Raw genomic sequence first — 12,941 nt, forward strand, 5'->3', positions numbered from 1 at the left:
GGAAATCAACAGTGACAACAGTGGGCATTGACCCCACCTTGCCCGTACCCGACGGCCACTAGACCTAACTCCTCGGGTCAAGGAGTTCTCGGCCCTCGACCTGCTCAGGCATACAACGTTGGCTACACTCCCACCGACATAGAGCAAGCCCTTCATACCATGGCCCTCAACCCTTCCGAGTAGCCGTGGTACATGGACACAGGCGCTACAAATCACATGACAAACAACCCGGGTAATTTCACTTCTTTTTTTAATAATGGCATTTCACGAAATATAATTGTCGGCGACGGTAATACCATTCCCGTAGTCAGCCAAGGCAACCAAACCCTAACACCACCATACCCACCTTTAAAACTAAACAACGTTCTACTCGCCCCTAATATTATTAAAAATCTTTTGTCGGTTCGTCGTTTAACCACTGATAACCAAATTCCTATTAAATTTGATCCTAATATTATTAAAAATCTTTTGTCGGTTTGTCGGTTAACCACTGTGGTTGTTATAAATACACTAGTTGTATATATATAAATAAAAAATTTTTAGGGAAAAACGAAACTTGCATGTGTAGGGAGGGGTTTTAGGCTTCGTATGGTGAATGGTTTGGAAATTTAGTAGTAAGTGAGAGTGTTTTGGGTCGTCTTGGGTAGCTGAGTTTTCTTGAGTTGAATCGATGGGGTTTGTGGAGTTTAGGTCTTTTGAGTGGGTTAGGCCTTAGATGATTTGTGTCACTAGTGGTTAGGCTAATAGGTGGGGTTTTGCTTATTTGAGCTCGGATTAAGTTGATGGGTTGGATAATTTTGATCTTTACTAGTTTGGGTTAAGATTTGGTTTATACATGTATTTTGTAAGGAGTGTTTGGGTTGCTATTTTGATATCAAACTCTATGGTTGGATGAGAACGATGTGGCGATATGGTTTGGTGAATTGACATAGTATGGGTCGAAGGATTTTAAGTCATAGTTGGGTAAGCTTAGGTTTGTATATGTTCAAGGCATTTGTGAGTGTGTTTGTCGGTGTCCTTGAAGTATTAGAATAGTGAGCGTGGGAGTGTCGGTATTTAAGGCTTTTTGTTGGGTTAATGTTGTACATCTTGGATTTTGCATGGGGTTTAAGTTGGTGAGGATATAACGTTGATGTGTTAGGTTTCGTTCATATTGAGGAGAGATTTTGAGTGCTCGGGAGACCTTTGAAATGAAAGGGTGGTTTGATTTAAGGTGGTAGTTTGAGACGGGATGCGGGTGTTTGGGAAACTTGTGGTTGCGTTTAGGGAAATTTTGACTAATAGTAGGTATTAGATTGAAAATATCATAATTTATAAGTAATGTTTGCAATGTCCATGAAAACTATGATAATTAAAATTACATGTTAATATATATATATATATATATATATATATATATATATATATATATATATATATATATATATATATATATGAATATATATACATTATATAAATAGAATTTTTTTTTGAGATCCGAGCGTGTGAACCACACAAAACCCCATTTTTTATAAGGAATTAAGGATTACAATAATTTTTTTTATTTTTTTTATTTTTTTTTGCTTATGAGGAAATTTAAATACGTAAGTTGAATGTAAAAATATGTTATGAGGTATCAATATTAAATGATGAATGTCATTTTTGGGAAAACACAAAGTTGCGTAATGAAAATCTTTTTACCAAGTTCATTATTTTATATCGTGTAACGAAAATATTATGGTAAGTTAAAATGACCGGCATTGTAAATCGAGAAATCACAAGTAAACGATTTTTGGTCTTTAAAGTAAAATTTCTATGAAGTTTTACGTGAGGATTTCAAGAAAGTTACAAACTATAAGTTTGAGAATTTTCTTAAAAAAAATCAAAGCGAAACTACCATAAGAAATTTAAAACGAGTTATATCATAAGATGCAAGTTTTATCGGTGAAAATTTATAATGAAGCAAAAATGCATAATGAAAGTTGTAAAATAGATTTTAGGTAATGAGAATTCTACCATGGATATTATGTAATATAATTAAAGCGTCGTGAAAAGTTTTAAATAATTAGTATTGTGAAAGGATCGTTCAAAATAAACGAAATAGTTATAAAAAAATTGGAATTTTATACAAATAATTTTTATTTTGTACAAGGAATTTAAAGAAAATTTAAAGTTTAAATAGTAAAAAGATTTACTTGAAAATTCAAAGTAACATTTGTCGTGAAATCTTTTTAACATGATGAAATTTATATAATGATAATTTTGTTTGTAAATAGTCTTAAAGAAAATAGACGGCATATTAAAAATCATAGTGAATGGATCGAAAATGTATATATATACATATATTTATCGAAGAGGTCGCAATGGATGAAATTTATATAAATAAAATCGTTGTGAAAACAAAATGAGAAAATTGGCGTAAACTTTACTACATAAAATCGAGATATAAAAGGATTATTCACGATATAAAATTACCTTTATAAATGAAGACTTGTGAAGGATTTATAACAAAATAAAGGGAAAAATGGTTTAAATTTTGAAACATAATAATAATGTTTTAAGATTTAAAGGTGGGAAAAATCACGCATGAACCACCATGAGTTGATATTTCGACACTGAAAACCTTTTTATAAAACTACCATGTTGGAGTCTAAATATGTGCACGTACCACCGCGTCTTCTTCATGTTTTCGACTCAAATAACGATTGTAGCAAATATAATAAATCGGAATACAACGTCATGTCAAAACACTAGTCCACAAACCACCGCGGTCCTATTGTTTCAACACCGAAAATTAGGATGGCGAGCGAAACGCTCGCATTCGACAACTTAAAGTGGTCATCTCATATGAGACAATCTTTAAGGAGATTTGAAACAACGGGATCAAAGTTAAGCTCGTGATCCATAAAACACAATAAAAACTAATGTTTTTGCGTTTTAAGGTAAGGATACCTTGGAGTACTATGAAAGTGTGTGTATGTGTATATTTATGATTTGATAAAATAAATAAGTATGTAAATAAACAAGTGTATAAACAATCAAGTAGGGTAAACACGTATAGGAAACACGTATAAGGACCCTAAAGTAAAGACTATACTAGGTCGATACGTCTAACCACCTATCCTATAGTCTTGTGGCTCTGATACCAATCTGTCACACCCCGACCAAAGGCGGCGGAACATGCCGGGGTGCAATGTGATTGGACAAATACACAAGACACTATTTAAAGTGACAATATTTATTCAACTCATTTTATTTCAACGAACCAGTAATCAACACATCTCGTTCACACAAACAAATTGAATACAAGTAACAATTATATTATTCGTTTTACTAATACCCTAATAGTATTGGTAACCTTTCATCAAGTCCTCGAGTCAACAAAAGTCAAACCTGTAACATTTCATAAAATAAAGTTTGTCAACACAAAGGTTGGTGAGCAATTCATAAGATTGAGCATATAAATATATAGTAGTAAAATGCCACAAAACTTGTATACAAAACAATAAATAAAAGCAACAACTTGGATAAAATAGATATCGCTAATAGTTTTACATTAGCGACACCTAGCTATAAGGGGATGCTAAATAGTCTAGGATTTTATTGACAATTGCTAAACACATTAGCACCACCTAGCTACAAGGGGTTGCCAAGTCGTCTAGGATTCTTATAGTTATCGTTAATTGCATTACGTTAACGACACCTTGCAATGAGGGGTTGCCAAATGGTCTAGGATTTATAGTTCCACCATCCAAAAGCGATAAACACATAGACAAATAAGCATGTAAGCATAGAACACCAAATCGAGCAATTATTTAGGTAAAGTATACAATCACGTTTGTGGGTTTTAGATTCAAGTAAATAAAGCATTTAGTTTGATAGGTATGAAATGTCACCCCAAAACAAAAGATTGAAAAAGGGGTATGAAAGTACTCACCTCGATTGATGAATTGAGAACTAATTAATTATGGACATATAGAAAGCTTGTGAACAAAATGAACGAATCTGACTTGAAACGATAAACACCTTAGCACTAGACAAGCTAGGTGGAGATTTCTAGTGAGGAAACAAAGACGAGCTCGAACACTAGTACTTGACTCCAACTCCTAAAACTTGAATCTCCTTCTTAAAGTGCTAAGCCCTTCCTGAAACTAGTGTGCGCGACGTTGAGGGAATCTTGTAGAGATGGCGACGGGCTTCGGGGTGGTTTACGGTGAAAGTTATGGTGGTGTGTGGTGGTTTACGGTTAAAGTTATGGTGGCGTGTGGTGGTTTACGGTTGGAACCGTGAATGATGAAGGTGGTGGTGGCTTAAGGATGGTGGTTAAGGGTGGTGGTGGGTAGTGTTTTAAAAAAAATAGCAGATAGGGACGAGAGTAATTGTGTTTTTATGTGTTGTTGCTTGTGGTTTTGTATCAACTGTCTAGTGTTCTTATATAGGCCCCCAGTGCATGTCATTAGTCCATGCATGTATTTGTATGTGATAAATGTGTATGAGTGCTTAACAATTGAGATTGGGGTAGTGGAAAGGGACGGATGGAGGATTTATGGAGGGAAGGGCTGAAGGTATTTTTCTTGTTTTTACTTGGGTTTCATCCCATAATAGTATAAAGGTTTATTTGGGTAAGTCTTTTGGTCTAGAAATAACTTAACATGCATGTCAATATACTATTCTTTCCATTGTTTTGTGAAAGATTGGGGATGAGTGTGGTCTTATGTGTATATATCGAGATGATGGCAGGTAAAGGGAAGGGATCACGGGTTGGGATTTGGATGAAAAAATGGAATGGATTACAATTTCTTTTTTTAGTCTATGGCTAGTCTTTACTATTTTGGTGTTAAAACTCTTTAAAGTATGCTTATTTTATTATGTAAAATGTATCCATGCTTGTCTTGTGTTTATCATAGCAGAGTAAAAGGAAAGACAAAAAACTATACATTCCAACTTTAAATATTGATAGGAAAGTATTATATGCACTTTAAATATTTATTGTTCATCATCATTTGGTGAAATATTTTGTTACTTAACGTAGGACTTGGTTTGTTTTTATTAAATTAGTTTAGAGGATTTTTTTTATTTATTAGTTTAATTCTTATAAATAGTTACGATAGGATATGATAAGGTAAGTCATGGTTTAGGGTTAGTGGGTCGGAGATTGGTGGTGGCCGGTGGTGCGCGTCGGCGGTTCGCCGGAAATCGGTCAAGGAGGTGGGGGTGGCGGCTAGAAAGATAATAATGTTAGGTTTAGGTATTTTTCTTTTTATATGCATGTTTACAATACAAACCCTCCAAGTTTCAATCAATGTTTAATGTGAGTTTAAAAGTTTCCAAGGCTTATAACTACTTTGCAAAACTCAGTTTGAACCCTTTATGTTTCTTAACGACACTATAATATGGCAAACATCGATTTATTTATGATCGAGGTCTATAATAATATCATATAATAATTAAATAAGGTTCAAAAAAATGTTGAGTCGGTTTTACAAAATAAAAGTTTACAAAAATAATACAACTCGAGACTCAAATTTGACGAATGTCACACATAGTGATCTATGGACTTCACCGGTAATCAGCACCGGTGGTCATCGGTATTATATTTTGTTTGTGGATGATGTCACTAATTTTCTTTGGACCTATCCCATATGCAATAAATCTCAAGTCTACATCGTCTTTCAAGATTTTTATAAACTAATTGAAACTCAATTTGAAAGCAAAATCAAACAGTTTCAATGTGGCAACGGAAAGGAATTCTCTAATAATTCTTTTCAAAATTTTTGCAATCAACACGGTATGACTTTTCGTTTCTCATGCCCATACACATCCTCTCAAAATGGTAAAGCGGAAAGCAAAATCCGCTCGATAAACAACATCATCCGCACCCATCTTGCCCAATCCAACATACCAAACACACTCTGGCATCATGCACTAGAGGTCGCTACCTACTTAATAAACATTCTTCCTAGTAAAACACACAACTTCAAAACCCCCACTCAACTCCTCTACAACCGATCACCCTCATACGGCCATCTCCAAGTGTTCGGGTGTCTCTGCTACCCTCTCATTCCTTACCCACAAATCCATAAACTTGAGCTTCGCTCGAAACCGCGTGTCTTTCTTGGTTATCCAACCCAACACCGTGGTTACAAATGTCTCGATCTATCGACACACAAACTCATCATTTGTAGACACGTGAGATTTGATGAAACCGTCTTCCCATTTAAACACCTTAATAAACCACCATTTGAAAACTACTCATTCTTAACCGACCCTATACACCCACAACTTTGGCACTTAACCAAAAACACAGACCAACCACCCTTACCTCCCACCCCACCCGTACAACCCACACCCACAACCCAATCCCCTTTACAAGTCTATACCCGTCGGACCAGCCAAGCAGCCCAATCTTCAGCCAATGCTCCTACCCAATCTTCGGACCACCAAAATCCCAGTGTGCCCACTACCAGTTCAAACCAGCCAATCCCACCTATACATACTACGGACTCTCTCCCCGGTCAACTTACTTCACAAACCCCACTTACTCAAACCCGTACCATCCGCCCCAGATCCATGGATGGAATTGTAAAACCAAAACAAACATTTTATCTCAATAACACAACCATCGCCCCTATTCCACGTAAGCCAACGGTTGCCTTATCCACACCTGAATGGAGCCATGCAATGAATATAGAGTTTGATGCCCTTATTAAAAATGGAACTTGGGAATTAATTCCTCGCCAACCCCACATGAATGTCATACGGTGTATGTGGTTATTCCGACATAAATTTCGGTCGAACGGATCATTGGAACGGTACAAGGCGCGGTTGGTTTGTGATGGTAGAAACCAACAGCTGGGTGTTGACTGTGAAGAAACATTTAGTCCCGTAGTAAAACCGGCATCAATCCGCACAGTACTCTCATTGGCACTTTCACAATCCTGGTCAATTAATCAGCTAGATCTGACAAATGTGTTTCTACACGGCTCTCTCAAAGAGACAGTTTACATGTATCAGCCAACGGGATTCCGTCACCGAGACTATCCGGATCACATATGTAAACTTAAAAAGTCATTATATGGGTTAAAACAGGCACCGAGAGCATGGTACCAACGATTTACAGATTTCGTTATCACACTCGGTTTCACACAGAGCCGATGCGATAACTCATTATTCGTCTACAGCCACGGATTCGAGACTGCTTATATACTCATTTATGTGGATGGCATAATTCTCACAACCTCCACGGAAACTCTACGGAGTCACATTATGAAGAAACTCGGTTCAGAATTTGCTATGAATGACGTTGGTCCTCTAAGCTTCTTTTTGGGGATCTCGGTAAAACGCACAGGTGACTCTATGTTCTTGTCTCAACGTAGTTATGTGAATGAAATTTTGGATCGAGCTGGCTTGTCAACCTGCAAGTCCGTCCCAACCCTGGTCGACACAAAACCGAAGTTAAGTGAACATGACGGGTCCGATTTCGGTGACTCAACCCTTTATCGAAACCTAGCCGGGGCTCTTCAGTATCTCACGTTCATATCGCCCTGATATTTCTTACGTAGTCCAACAGGTGTGTATTCATATGCATTCACCTAAGATGTCACACTGGAATGCTCTTCTTCGTATCCTTCGGTATCTTCGGGGCTCTTCAGACTTCGGTCTCACGCTTGGACCAACACGCACCATTGCACTACGAGAATACACCGACGCAGATTGGGTAGGTTGACCAGACACGAAACGTTCCACTTCTGGGTATTGTGTTTACTTGGGGGATAACCTGTTATCTTGGTCGTCAAAACGACAATCTACAGTTTCTACTTTCTCGCTCTAGTGCAGAGGCTAAATACAGGGGTGTCGTGAACGTGGTGGCGGAGATATGTTGGCTTCGGAATTTGTTACTTGAACTTCATCGTCCTCTATCAGTAGCTACACTGGTTTACTGTGACAACATCAGTGCAATATATTTATCTGGCAACCCGGTTCAACACCAAAGAACAAAGCACATCGAACTCGACATACACTTCGTTCGCGAACAAGTACATCGTGGTAACGTGCGCATCCTTCATGTGCCAACCCGTTACCAAATCGCATATATCCTCACGAAAGGCCTCCCGAAGATTCTGTTTGATGACTTTCGAGCCAGTCTCAGCATTCGACAACCTCCCGCTTCGACTATGGGGGTGTAATAGTAATTGTATGTTGTCTATAATTAGATTAATATCAAGAATTCAATATTTGCAAATCTATCCCTAAAATAAGGGATTCTATGTATTATTTATAGTCAAATTGTTTAATGAGAATGGCAAGGAGATTATTCCATCTTTCACAAATACTTTAACTTAGATTCTTATTTTTTGGAACTTAAATGAAACACTATTTGAATTCAAGTTTGAAAATAAGTAAATCAAAAATCACAAATTTGTATTCAGTTCGAAATTAGTTTACTAAAATCGAATCGAATTTGAATGTCTAAGAACCGAATCTGAACCTTAAAATTTGAATTCTAATCGAATTACAAGTTTTCTGAGCCCAAATTCGAATATTGAACACTCCTAATCACACGAACATATAAGCAAATATGTCACATGAAAAGAAATCCCGAGGGTTACTTCACCCTGGTGCCTTTGTCTGCCCTAGCCGACAATTGTTAAAGCCTAGGCTTTCACGTCAGGCTTTCACGTAGGTTGGGTAGGTCCGATCAGTGTTTTCAAGAAATAAAAGAAAATGTGATTGCTTTTCGGATATCACGGTTTCTGGCACGCTTTCAGCTGTTTTCAAGACGGGTGTAAACTTGGGAGACGTGTTTTATATCGATTGAAGACACATGGGGTCGAATAATACTTGGAATTCAGTTATGATAGCTAGAGTATAAATGAAAGTTTAGTAATCATTCTTTTTTTAAAAAGTTAACTTTTTTAAGAAATATAAAAGTATATGAAATAATGAAAATGACTTATATATAATGGAAGAAAATGTATGAAAAAGATTAGAACTGTCAAGAAACCAAACACTTAAGACAACCGATCTTTCATCACAAACTTAATTCACTTTCAGCTAGTCAAGCCAAGACTAAACTCCCACAATTCCTTGGCTAACTCTTCATCTTTAGCTCTCGACGACGGCTGTGCCAAATTACTGTTCGAAAAAAACTCACCCGTCACGGCTTTCACCTTCGGGTGTAAAGCTAGATAGCATGTCGTGGACGCACCCTAACAACCATACACAATTGTTAGACAAAATCCTGTTGCTAAAAGAAACCTACAATACAAACCTGTGAAACGTCTTTTATAACGTAACTCAAAATCCTGTTGCAGATAACTGTAATAGAAAAAACAGGTCAACTCAAACACGATTTTTGAAACAGGTTTCAAGTTAACATTTTTAGTGCCATATACGCACCCGAGAAAATACTATGGCCACGGAAAAGTTCGGTGTCAATGAATCCAGGATGCAATGAGTTTGCAGTGATGTTAACCCCCTCCTCCTAATCAAGACGGGTTAGTATATTATGCATAGATGTCAAGTCAACACTGGTTAAAACTTAAAACCAGAAAAATGACTAAATTCACCTTCAAGAGCCTTGCTAGCTGGTTAGCATGAAGGATATTAGCCAGTTTTGATAATCCATATGCATATACAGAATTATAACTGCATGTATATTACATGCATATAAAATATCAACTCCATGTATTTTTGTAAAAACTAAGTTTAGTAACGAGATAGTTTTTGTGTTTTTCTAAACCTTGATTCATTGTTTATATAATCAGAAAAAGTTCCACTGTATGACAAACGATGTCCTTCAGATGATACGTTGATTATCCGTCCCTCTGTGTTTTGTTCATATGAAGTTGTCTTCATCGTCTCCAACAACAGATTCGTCAAAAGAAAATGACCTGCAAAGTCGAAGTATTGATGCTATTAATGATAAAGAGATTATAAAAGACAGCCAATTCCTACTTGGACTAGCTAGATAGGGGAAAACGAGACAAAACACTAGTCCAACATACAAAGAACATAATTCGGGCCACGAGTGGAATTACTTGACCCATATGTGGCTAACGTTGTAGGCAGTTTGGCCAGCTGTCAGAGCCAAATTCCATCACTAAAGATTTTCCCTAATTATTGGAATTTTCATTTTTATTGTAAAAACGAGTAATGTTTTATTCATTAGATAATAAACCATTTTGTCTGAGAATTGTCACCGTTACTTTTTTGTGCTTTCGCTATACATCATATATTATGGTTTCTGAACTATATATCGTCTCTGGCTACAAAAGTGAATGAATTTAAACACACCTAAATGGTTAGTCACAAAATGTAGCTCAATATTCTCCTTCGAAAGCTTGAAATGTGGAGACAAAACACCTGCATTATTACTTGCAACAAAACAAAACCGTAACTATATGAACCGTTATACAACCAACCCGCCAATCAATCCATTTCAAGATCTTATGCATGTTACATATGGTGTCTTACATTAGAATGTTTAGGGGAAGGCCCGAGGAGCGGTATTTGGCTGCAAAATCACGCACAGATGCCATAGAGCTTAGATCTAACTCCATTACATCGACTTTAGCATCTGGTGTCTCTTTAAGTATACTCTCTTTAACTTTTAAACCTTTTTCTGTGTTTCTTACTGCCATAATAACATGTACTCCACGCAATGCAAGGACTCGCGCGCTCTCAGACCCGATACCACTTGTATCTCCTGACACAGCCTTAAGGGTTCAGTACCAACTTATGATGATGTGGATTTGGCTAATTAAAATCCAAATAAAACTTTTATAAAAATATTTGGGATTTATATATTGAATATAAGCCATTTCATTTTAGATTGTATGATAAAAACAAAAAAATGTGTAAATGACTCAGTGACATGTTGTAGCTCAGCATGCCATGATCCAAATTGCAGTCTTGCAGACTATTAATAATTTAAAATACAATAAAAAACATTTTTTCTCTTGTTAGCAGAATACTTTATTTTTATATATACATACATATATACAAACAAATTCACTTTTGTATATTTTTTAAAAACTCAATAAGAGCATCACCAAATATTATGGTATACGGTTTCAGATGATATTTAACCTTCCATTAGATAAATTTATTTATTTATTTATTTTTTAAATTTAACCCCCTAAAGGTTTAGACCAGCTTGGGAATTATATAACTTATATAAATTTATTATTTATGTGTTTTAGTCATTTGAGTATATATCCTCATTGGATTCCACATATTAACTTAATCTCTAGAATTTGAGAACAAGTATATATATATGGTTTTCACCTAATTAATAACACTTCATCAAGATTATTTGAACTCAAAGAGAAGTTCATATAGTAGCCAACTTGCGTAGTTGACCTGATAAATTAACAAAATAGTCTTGACTTTTTAAAATGACTGACAAGCAAACTAGTATTAGATTTCATTTTCAAACACAAATCAGAAATGAATTAAGAGAAAAAGAAACATCAAATTAACATGCAAGCTCATACAGGTAACAATGGCGGTTAAACCGGATGCATGGATTTCTTCAGTAACTTCCTCTGCAGTTGAAGACGATGAAAAGCCCGATGCACCTTTTCGACCGAAGATCCACATGATATTCTTGCAGTTTCAAATCACAGGTTAATCAGCAAGCTTATGAATCATGGTTAACAAGGAGGTTCTAAGGATGCCATTGCAATAAATATATATATGCACTGACTAGACTGCAACCATATATATTTATACGTTAATATTGTATTAAAAAATAAGAACTCCTTGCTTGTTTTGATAAGATCGAAAACCTTATAAATTTATAATCAGTGATCAATACATTTGACCAAACAACTTTAAAGAAATAAACATAGACCGATTAATATAATTAATTTATTTAACCAGTAGAAGATACCCATGTGTCAGTTTCTTGCCATGTCAGCGAGAAAGTAATATTGGATAACACCACAAGATGTTATCACAATCCTCGTATTTCAAATCACATTCGTTTTAGACCGTGGTGATTTTAGAAATAGAGAGTGTTGTGTTTAAAGGTAAAAAAACGAGACGGAAATTATGTCTAAACACGATTTGCTAAACATAACCTAATTAGGTTATGTTCTAGAGCCAAGTTTTAATGTCTAGGCTTTAACTATTACACTACCAATCTTTTTGATCATTTAAAAATGTTGGTCTCAGCGTTACCCACATATATTTAATGCAAATTAGCAAATCTAAGGACTAAAACTACATTAGAAGTTAATAGTTTGAAAAAATGGCTTTTAAAGTGATATTTTTAGTCTCCTAAAAATTTCTATACTATATAAAATATTTGTATCTGTAATGTGATATTTTTTAGTTTTGTAGCAATAATAAACATTTTTATAAATTATTTTTCCTAATAGTCTCACTGAAGACACCAACAACATTACTATGTATTACAATGCAAATCTTCTTCGCTTGAGGTTGAGGTTGACCTTAAACTAACCAGTGAACCATTTACTTAGTCTCTAGGCAAATAGTCACTTGTACATGTGTTAAACCGTTGAACCCAAACACAACCCAATCAATGAAATTAAGCTCATAAATCACAATCCATGTGTAACACATTATTTAAACATGATTCAGGACATGTGAATTTAATATCCATCTTCAATGTTTCTTTGGCACAAAAAGAAAATAAAAGCAGAATCCAATAATCATAAAAATTAAGAGATAAATAACCTGCTATCTAACCTTCCGGTTCAAATCAGTTTTAATCTTAAGCAGGCCGAACAAAACTGAAACCAAGACCGGCTTACGTTTTGTACCCTTGTAAACATGCACACCCGTAGTTAAATTTCCTTAAAATGTGTGATTAAATTATTTTTCTGCTAGAATTTTAAACCCTCAATTACGATAATCGGTTCAATACCTTCTAGTTTTTGAGTTGCATATAAGGGACACATGACGTATTTAAAAAAAGTTTCAAACTAGTATCA

At 35.5% G+C, this 12,941-nt stretch overlaps 1 protein-coding gene across 1 annotated transcript; it reads right to left on the minus strand.

Moving 5' to 3' along the window:
• Positions 1-9,029: 9,029 nt before the first annotated feature.
• Positions 9,030-11,668, minus strand: LOC143564176 (short-chain dehydrogenase TIC 32, chloroplastic-like). Its single transcript, XM_077051534.1, has 8 exons — positions 11,478-11,668; positions 10,456-10,687; positions 10,276-10,355; positions 9,722-9,872; positions 9,549-9,627; positions 9,379-9,463; positions 9,251-9,297; positions 9,030-9,188 (listed from the first exon to the last, which is right to left on the minus strand). Exons 2-8 carry the CDS (start codon positions 10,620-10,622, stop codon positions 9,030-9,032), a joined length of 768 nt encoding a protein of 255 aa, XP_076907649.1. The 5' UTR covers positions 10,623-10,687; positions 11,478-11,668.
• Positions 11,669-12,941: the final 1,273 nt, after the last annotated feature.

Source organism: Bidens hawaiensis, unplaced genomic scaffold (assembly GCF_021521415.1).
Source record: "Bidens hawaiensis isolate Kalapana, Puna unplaced genomic scaffold, B.hawaiensis_p1.1 tig00021831_1, whole genome shotgun sequence".
Classification (NCBI taxonomy): domain Eukaryota; kingdom Viridiplantae; phylum Streptophyta; class Magnoliopsida; order Asterales; family Asteraceae; genus Bidens; species Bidens hawaiensis.

Coding starts and splice junctions, on each gene's coding strand:
- LOC143564176 (XM_077051534.1), bottom strand. CDS start 10,622: ATGGCAGTAAGAAACACAGAAAAAGGTTTAAAAGTTAAAGAGAGTATA. Junction 9,628..9,721: donor TATATAAACAATGAATCAAG/GTTTAGAAAAAC, acceptor ATATACATGCAG/TTATAATTCTGTATATGCAT. Junction 9,298..9,378: donor TGGCCATAGTATTTTCTCGG/GTGCGTATATGG, acceptor TTTCTATTACAG/TTATCTGCAACAGGATTTTG.